Below are 9559 nucleotides of genomic sequence, written 5' to 3'. Positions count from 1 at the left end.
CACTCCCTCTTCGAGTAGGGGTATATCATTTTTCGGCACCGGAGCTTCAACGGCTCTATTAGGGTTGGAGGATGCACTAGCCATCTCTTCTTCTATTGTGAGGATCGGGGATAGTAAAGGAAAAAAAGTAAAGGCCACAAGAATTTTTGACAGAGAGGGAAATGTGAGAAACTGAAGGAGAAGAAGAAAAGATGCAAAAATCTTTTTTGAGCGATTAGGAAGCACAACATTCAAATGTAGGATTTTCCCCTATTTATAGGGGTATAAGTACCATGAGCGGGAAAGCCAAACACCACCATTTTGAAAATGGAAAGGGCACGAGAAACAATGTGATACATAGAAAGCGTGTGTCATAATGACACATGATGAGCTTTAATGACATTCTGAACTGATGCGACGGTCTGATGCAACTCCCGAAACGTCACATCGCTACCTCGCCACGAGGTATTCGCCCATCGCCCAAGGTGCCCAGATTTCTCATAAGTTTTCTTATCGATGAAGTTCGCCCATCGAACTCGCCCAAAGACGACCTTAATAAGCAGATGGACTAACTGTATGGGTCGAAATCTGACCGCACGAGGAGCGACACAAAAAGGAATGGCAAGGAGTCGACTAAGTCGTGATTGAATCCATAAGGAACCATAATGACGAGTATCTCGGCCACGACCGAGGTCTAACCATCAGAAAGCCTGTATGGCGAAGTACATATTGTGGCATTTATGGGGGACGACCTAAAGTACAACCGACAAATTAGGGTATTCTGGCTAAGGACCGTTGTATAAAAGGGAATACTTACTGTATATATACTAGGGAAGAGAACAAAAACATGGCATTATTTTTGCTTCGTCTAAAAACACAGAAGAACGGGGGAAGGCTTCTGAAGAAAAGCAAGAGTGGGCTTAGATCTTGGCTGCTGATCTTTGTAATCATTATCGAATCAATAAAGATAGATCATGTAGTTGTCAATGACATTCCTTCTTTTTCTTCTTTATTCTTACATTATGGAACAGTACGTCAAGAATGTAAGCCCGTCATTTACATTCGATCTCTTTTATAATCTTGGAAAGTTTATGAGCTTAACTATATCCTTTTTTCTTATTCAATATGCTTCGATCTAGAGTTAATTATCCTTGGCTAGGATTTATCCTCTATTTTCTCATTTAATTAGTTCATAAAAAGGCTTAGCACTTTTTTGGTAAAACACAAATGATAAAATAAGCATAAAATCTTTTTTATCCATCTCTAAATGCATAACTCATGGAGTATTGTATTAAAATTTGCCGCTCACTAGGAGCAAAAAAACAGATGCGCCTAGAGGCAACAACTTTCACTCAATCAAGCTTGAACGTGATAATAATTATTGCAATTCGCTACCCTTTTAATACTCAAAAATTTCCTCCAAACATTATTGAATTTTTACATTATTATCACTCTTTAAAAATGTATTTTTTGAAAATTTCTTGTACTCTTCAACTAATTATTAAAAAATAGTTTTAAAAAAATAAGAATATTTATAAAAAAATATTTTCCGTCACACTAACTAAACGCACCAATATCATATTAGTTTATGTTTATAATTATAGTAAATTTAGACATTTTCATAAAAATATCAGAATAAATTTCTCTTTCACAAGAGTGCCCCAAGGGAAAGGAAAAGGACGGTCAGAGTGGGCGGCTGTAAAAGCTGGAGCTGGAGACATTTGCCTTTATCCTTTCTTTTTCACTTATCAACTCAAAGCCGCTCAACTTGTGGGGTACGAGGTTTGCGTAAATTTCCAAATATAACCTCATGTTGCATGTATCAATTATCATGTTATGTCCTCTAGGCAAAAGATATGGTTTTATTCTTTTTAATAAATAAATAAATAAAGGTGCCGTCTTGAAGCAAATCATGTCAAGTGGTGAGTAAAAAAAGAGGAAACCAAGTCGTATTGCAATTTGCTATAGAAGTTGGAGAATTTTATTTAGTACTGGTTTTAGGTACGCGCTTTGTGCGTGTACCCTATTTCAGTGAATATATAATTTTAAAAAATAATGTGACTTTTATTAAATAAAATATTTGAGTTATTGAGCAAAAATTAAAAAAAATATTAGCTATTAAAAATGAATGTGATCCAATTTAGCTAGTTCACTAAATAAAGAAATCTTGTCTAATAAAAGTTTGTTCTGCCATATTTTGATTTATGAGAACTTTGGGTATGTATTATGAAAATTATTATTAATTTTGTTACCTAATACTGAAAATAAGTAATAAATTAATACTATAATATAACTAATTTTGCTCAACTTTTTAATTTATGTCACCGCTAGTGCTCTTCTTATGGTAACAAATTTGTGTAACTTAAAAGTTTGATCAACTTGAAAGTAACTTTACTAACATGAGATTTTGAAAAAGAATTACATTGAATTCTTTTGCTAATTAATTAATTCAAAGAGTTGATTATTTATTCTTAACATTAAAAAAATTATTTATTTCTTTTGCATTGGGGCTTTTTACTTTTATAATAATAGAGAAAATATAGATAATTTTTGAACTCCTTTCGTATTCAAACAATACTTTTCTTTATATTATTTTTATGTAATTTTTAAAAATCACATTTAATAATTACAATATTTATTAAGTATAAACCTCTCACTATCCCTTAAAATTATAAGTTACTACCTATAAAAAGAATGAATGCCTAAACATATTTCAAAAGGAATTGCCGTAAGAAAATAGAAGGAAAAGAAAACATATTCCTAGTTCTCCCAGACAATATTTATTTTTAAATTCTAAATTAAACTTTCTACTAATTTTAAAAGGAAAGATTTCATAACCAAAATTTTAGTGATGAGTCTTATATATTTCAAATAAGGAAAGATTTAATAAATAATATTTTATTTGATTTGAAGGTTCTACATATTAGGAAAATATTTAAATTACTATTTTGTCCAGTGTAAACTCAATTTTAAAAAGGTAAAAAAGGCGAGTGATATTTTGCTAAAGGCCTTCGTGCTTTTAATATAGTATAGACTATTTCACGTGCTCAAGTGAGAGGAGACAGCCATTTGAAGGTAAGAATTGTGAAGTTAAATGTTACAAAAATTTTATCAGAAAAATAGACCAGAGGATCAACTTGTGCCTTTAACGTTATTATCTTGTTCATCTTTTGTGTTGTGATATTTGCTCAGTGATTCTCTATTCTAACCTAAACCTTTTTTGATTTCCCACATAGTGTTCGATATTTATATAGGGACCCAATTAAATCCAGATTTGCACCAAGAAATCTCATATTGAGAGATAAAGTGCTTTCTAACAAAGGTGACTTCATACTCAGGGCTCGAATCCGAAACCTCTAGTTAAGCATGAAGGAGTATACTTACTATTCCATCTCTCATTATTGGTGACCAAAACTTTATTTCTCACGCATATGATAAAAAAGAAAGTAGAAATGGGTAGATATTATACCACAAGCTTATATGAAGTTACTTAATTTAAACTATTTTCTTAAACCAGAAATAAAATAGATTAATAGTTCGTTGGAATAACTAATACTAAGTTTCTTATCGAACTGATTATTCTATTTTTTTTAGTATCTGTAACCCTAGGTAAAATTTTTACTTTTATAAATAAACAGAAAAAATATCGAACATCTGTAACCCTAGGTAAAAATTTTACTTTTATAAATAAACAGAAAAAATATCGAACCGGATTGAACAAATTTATGTGCATAAAATTTATTATATATATAAAATTTAAAAATAATAAAGCATTAGTTTTTTTAACTTGGACCTTAAGAGCTTAGATGGAAACAATTAGAATTAACACACAAACTTACTCTATTAATATTGAAACTAAATTGTTTCCAACAACTTTCAGCAAGCTTCCCTGTTATTTCCGCCTTTATATCTGTATGATATTTCGATCAAATATCAAATCTATATACAACAACAATTACCCAGTAAAATCCTACAAAGTGGGTCTGGGAAAAGTAATGTGTACGCAAATCTTACCCCTACCCCAATAGGACAGAGATGCTGTTTCCGATAGACCCTCGGCTCAGAGAAGTAAAAAGAAAGAGAAAGAGAAAAAAACAATTCATTAGTAACTCCAGTAGAAACCGTAATAGTAACAGAAGCATAACAACCAAAAGATAAATGATATGCAATAACAGTAACCAGTAACTAAGGCCCGGGGCTAAGATAAACAACAAGGATAGTGTTGATTCAACATAAACTGAAAGCCATCTAAGATTAACCCTAATCCAACCCTGCCTCACCCCGATATGAAGTAAGGAAAGCTCTACTACCCCCTAACCTACAACCCTAATGCTTGACCTCCAAACCTTCCTGTCAAGGGCCATGTCCTCAGAAATCTGCAGTCGTACTATGTCCTGCCTGATCACCTCTCCCCAATACTTCTTAGGCCTCCCTCTACCTCTTCTTGTACCCACCACGGCCAACCGCTCACACCTCCTCACTGGAGCATCAAGGCTTCTCCTCCGCACGTGCCCGGACCATCTGAGCCTTGCTTCCCGCATCTTGTCATCCACAGGGGCCACGCCCACCTTCTTCCGAATATCTTCATTCCTAATCTTGTCTATCCTAGTGTGCCCGCACATCCACCTCGACATCCTCATCTCTGCTACCTTCATTCTCTGGATATGAGAGTTCTTAACCGGCCAACACTCTACCCCATACAACATGGCCGGTCTGACCACAACTCTATAAAACTTACCTTTGAGTATCAGTGACACTTTCTTGTCACACAAGACTCCAGATGCAAGCCTCCATTTCATCTAGCCCGCCCCTATATGGTGAGTGACGTCCTCGTTGATCTCTCCATCCCCCTAGATCATCGACCCAAGATACTTGAAGCTATCTCTCTTGGGGATACCTGTGATCCAAGCCTCACGTCCATGCCTACTTCCCTCGACTCAGCGCTAAACTTGCACTCCAGGTACTCTGTCTTAAACCTGCTCAATTTGAAACCCTTAAACTCGAGGGTCTGTCTCCAAACCTCCAATCTCTGGTTAACACCGACCCTCGTCTCATCTATTAGAACTATGTCATCAGCAAATAACATACACCATGGCACATCCCCTTGAATATGGTATGTCAATGCATCCATCACCAAGGCAAATAAGAACGGGCTAAGTGCAGAACCTTGGTGTAATCCCATAACAACCGGGAAATGCTCCGAGTCGCCTCCCATAGTCCGAACCTTAGTCTTAGCTCCATCATACATGTCCTTGATCGCTCTTATGTAGGCTATCAACACGCCTTTTGCCTCAAGACATCTCCAGAGCACCTCCCTAGGAACCTTGTCATACGCTTTCTCCAAGTCAATAAACACCATGTGCAGATCCTTCTTATCCCTGTATTGTTCCACCAACCTCCTAATAAGTGGATAGCTTCCGTAGTGGAGCGACCCGGCATAAACCCAAACTGATTATCGGATATAGACGTCGTCTTCCTCACTCTCACCTCCACCACCCTCTCCCAGACTTTCATGGTATGGCTAAGTAACTTGATACCTCTATAATTGTTACAACACTGGATATCACTTTTGTTCTTGTACAACGGTACCATTGTACTCGACCTCCACTCCTCCGGCATCCTCTTCATCCTAAAAATTACATTAAACAACCAGTCGGCCACTCCAATCATGCTCTACCCATATACTTCCAAAACTCAACCGGAATTTCATCTGGCCCGGTCACTTTACCCTTACTCATCTTACGCAAAGCCCCCACGACCTCCTCCACCTTAATGCACCTGCAATACCTAAAATCTCGGGGACTCTCTGAATGCCCCAAGTCCCCTAGAGCTATATCCCGGTCCCCCTCCTCGTTTAGAAGACCATAGAAGTACGTCTGTCATCTCTGCTTAATCTGGGACTCTCTCATCAATACTCTACCATCCTCGTCTTTGATGCACCTTACTTGATGAAGATCCCAGGCCTTCCTCTCCCTCGCTTTAGCCAGCCGAAACAACTTTCTGTCCCCGCCTTTCTCCCCCAATTCCTCGTATAGGCGGCCAAACGTTGTATTCTTAGCCTCCGTGACCGCCAGCTTTGCCTCCTTCCTTGCCACCTTATACCTCTCTCTATTCGCTCTCCTCTCTTCCTCGCCTGTGCTCCCTGCCAACTTTGTGTACGCTACCTTATCCGCCTCCACTTTACCTTGGACTACGTCATTCCACCACCAGTCGCCTTGGTTCCTGCTAGAAAAACCCTTCGATATCCCCAGCACCTCTCTTGCCGCCTCCCTCACATAGTTCGCTGTCGTTGGCCACATAGTGCTCGCGCCTCTACTACTCCTCCAAGCTCCCATAGCGGGTAACCTCCCATCCAACTCCTAGGTTTTATCCTTGGTTAAAGCTCCCCATCTAATCCTCGGTCGGTCACGAGCATACCTCTTCTTCCTCTTCATCATAATGCCGACGTCCATCACTAAGAGCCTATGCTGAGTTGCGAGGGTCTCTCCCGGGATAACCTTGCAATCCTTGCACAATCCTCTATCATACCTTCTGAGGAGAAGATAATCAATCTGAGTCTTCACCGCCGAACTTTGAAAAGTAACCAGATGCTCCTCCCTCTTCGGAAAAGTCGAGTTCGTAATCACCAGCTCGAAAGCCTTGGCGAAGTCTAACAGCGAAGTACCTCATCCATTCCTATCCCCAAGGCTAAAGCCGCCATTCACCTCGCCATAACTACCAACAGCTGACCCAATATGACCATTAAAATTCCCTCCAATAAAAAGCGCCACTTAACCTCCTCATCTAAGCCCGTTTGCGGCGCGTAAGCGCTAACTACATTGAAGGTGCACTCACTAATCACCAACTTAATAAACATTAGCCTATCGTTCACTCGCTTAACCTCCACCACAGACTCTCTAAGATCCCTATCCACCAAGATACCCACTCCATTCTTACCCCTTACGACTCCAGAGTACCACAACTTATACCCGTCCACATTCCTCGCCTTCGACCCTGCCCACCTAGTCTCCCGGACACAAGCTATATTAACCTTCCTCTTCTGGAGAATTTTAGCCGGCTCAAATATCAAATCTATATATTTCTCAAAAACTTTAGCCAGTCTACACTTTTTTTCTTCTTCTTCTTCTTCAGACTTTGTTTTTAGACTCTGGAGACAAAATGGTTAGAAGAAAGCAGTTAACCACCCATATTATCCATTAAAAATGGGTTGGATAATTAACTTTTTCGAAACGGGTCAAATATGGACAAAAACCTTTTCGAAAATGGATAACCAATGAGTTTTAACTTTTATATTTATAAAGCTTCAAATTGGGGGTTCCTTTTGGGAGACTAGGAATTCTCCCAAAAGTGATCATATTCAAGAAGTCATGGATAATACCATATTATCCATCGATTAACCCGTTTTTTATCGGTATTAAATATGAGTCGAATCGAATAATTTATCTATTTTTCATTACCGTTTTCGATCCGAACCATACCCGTCCCGCCCCGCCTGTTTGCAACTTCTAGTAACTCAATAGCCAAAAAAAGGAAATCTTTTGCATTTCGATGTCTAGTATTGTTCCTTGATAATCTTGGATTACAAGCTGTGATGTTTGTAAGGGCGGTAAATAAGCTGTTTCGGCTGGAGCAAAAAAGAAAAAGTAATTTATAATTGATAGAACTGATGTGATATTTATTACTCTTATTTGTGGTTCAACGAGAAGTTTTATTTTGTTTCTCATATAACTTACACTAGTTGTATGAGACTCTTTTTTGTCTCACAAATTTGTGAACCCCAATCTTACACTTCTGGGTCTACAGAAATCTTGGTCCACAAAATTGTAAGACAAAAAAATTGCTTCATATAACTAGTGTCAGTTGTATGAGACGCAAATTAAAATTTTCCGTGACTCAACTATCAAGTTTTTTCAAGAAATGTTTGCATCTACCTCAATTATGAGAGATGGAAGGGATGGGGACGCCAGGAGTTCAAGCTTGCAAAATGAACATCTATAAGCTGTACTCTAAGAAAAAGAGTCTTTTTCCATGCCTTGTCCAGCCTGTATAAAAATATCCCCCATTTTTTAAAGAGGTCACCTTAATACAAACAGAAAAGAAAAAAGAAAAGAACTATTTTTACTTAAAAAAAAATATCCCAAAGGTGACGATTAAGTAAATAACACGTCAGACCTAATCTAGAACCACCTTAGCCTCAGGCCTCAACCCACCAAATTCCCCATAATTATCCCATAAATTCTCAGGGGCATTATCGTCAATCCATTACCCCACGCCACAATTTGCCTGATACGCGTATCCAATGAGGCCATTATTCAATCGCCATTACCGACCTCTCTTCCTCCTTAAAACCTCGCTTTCCCCGTCCCCTCTTTCCCATTTCTTCTTCCAACCAAACAACAAACCACTCTCTCCTTTTCTCTCTCTACAAGTTTCATATTTTTTCTCTCTATATATTGAAGCAAGGAAATCGAGTTGTTTGTTAATTTAATTTTGCACACAAAAAAAAGGGGAAAAAATGGCTCAGAGAACGGAGAAAGAAGAGACGGAGTTCAAGGCCGTACCTGAAACGATAACGCTTTGCGTCAATAATTGTGGAGTCACCGGAAATCCAGCCACCAATAATATGTGTCAAAAATGCTTCAACGCCACCACCGCTGCTACCTCAACTTCCGCCAGCTCGCCGACAGGGTCGGCGGTCACCATTCCTCACAAGTTCGCTGAGAAATTGGCTAGATCTGAAAGATCGGCTCGATTTAGCTCGTTGAGGTCGTCGCCGGAGAGGAAGTCCGATCTGGAAAGAACAAGTCAACATCTGACGGTAAAGGAGGATAAACTGAAGGAAAGCGAACCGCCGGCTAAGAGAGAGGTGAATCGTTGCTCCGGTTGTCGGAGGAAGGTAGGGTTGACCGGATTCCGGTGCCGGTGCGGCGAATTGTTCTGCGGTGAACACCGGTACTCGGATCGTCATGACTGTAGCTACGACTACAAATCCGCCGGCCGAGACGCGATCGCGAGGGAGAATCCGGTCGTCAAAGCAGCGAAAATCATTAAGGTTTAAAAGAAAAGATAACACGTAAAAACGCATCCTTTTTACCTTTATCGTCAAATTTCAAATGATGAATTACGGAGAAACCGAATTTGCAAACTCCATAACTCTGCTGCTGTTATTCTCGTCTCAGAGAGGGAGAGACGCACAACGAACATCAAAATAGCGAGAGAAGCTCGGAAAAATATGTTTTCATATATTTATATAATTTGAAGTGAATTTGTTGTGTTGAAAATTTAACTCCCTCTGTGGATTGTTATTGAAGATATAATTTTTTTTCAATGTTCGTTTTCTGTTTCGATTATTGAAAGATAGCAACAGAAAGATTGTGGCTTAGCAATTGATTTGTTCTTCGTTTAGTCCTTATTTGGTTATTGAGCTAAATAATGAAATGGAGGTTTTAATCAGCTACGATTCGTATCATTTTCCTATGAAAAGCAAACTCGCCAACTCGGTGACCGTATCATTTCTGTGACAGTGAGTGGCATATCGTCGTAAATTGATTGAAGTGTCGAGGCAATTTGTTATTTGATT

General features: G+C 38.6%; 1 protein-coding gene across 1 annotated transcript; it reads left to right on the top strand.

Moving 5' to 3' along the window:
- The first annotated feature begins 8344 nt into the window (after window positions 1-8344).
- Window positions 8345-9307, top strand: LOC107759092 (zinc finger A20 and AN1 domain-containing stress-associated protein 5-like). The gene has a single exon (XM_016576962.2). The coding sequence runs from the start codon at window positions 8495-8497 to the stop codon at window positions 9035-9037; it is 543 nt and encodes a 180-aa protein (XP_016432448.1). The 5' UTR covers window positions 8345-8494; the 3' UTR covers window positions 9038-9307.
- The last annotated feature ends 252 nt before the right edge of the window (window positions 9308-9559 follow it).

The sequence above is a fragment of the Nicotiana tabacum genome, chromosome 22 (assembly GCF_000715075.1).
Source record: "Nicotiana tabacum cultivar K326 chromosome 22, ASM71507v2, whole genome shotgun sequence".
In the NCBI taxonomy this organism is placed as follows: Eukaryota; Viridiplantae; Streptophyta; class Magnoliopsida; order Solanales; family Solanaceae; genus Nicotiana; species Nicotiana tabacum.
This window is presented reverse-complemented; position numbering and strand designations above follow the sequence as displayed.

What these genes read in the sequence shown, in the direction of transcription:
- LOC107759092 (XM_016576962.2), top strand. Translation starts at nt 8,495, where the DNA reads ATGGCTCAGAGAACGGAGAAAGAAGAGACGGAGTTCAAGGCCGTACCT.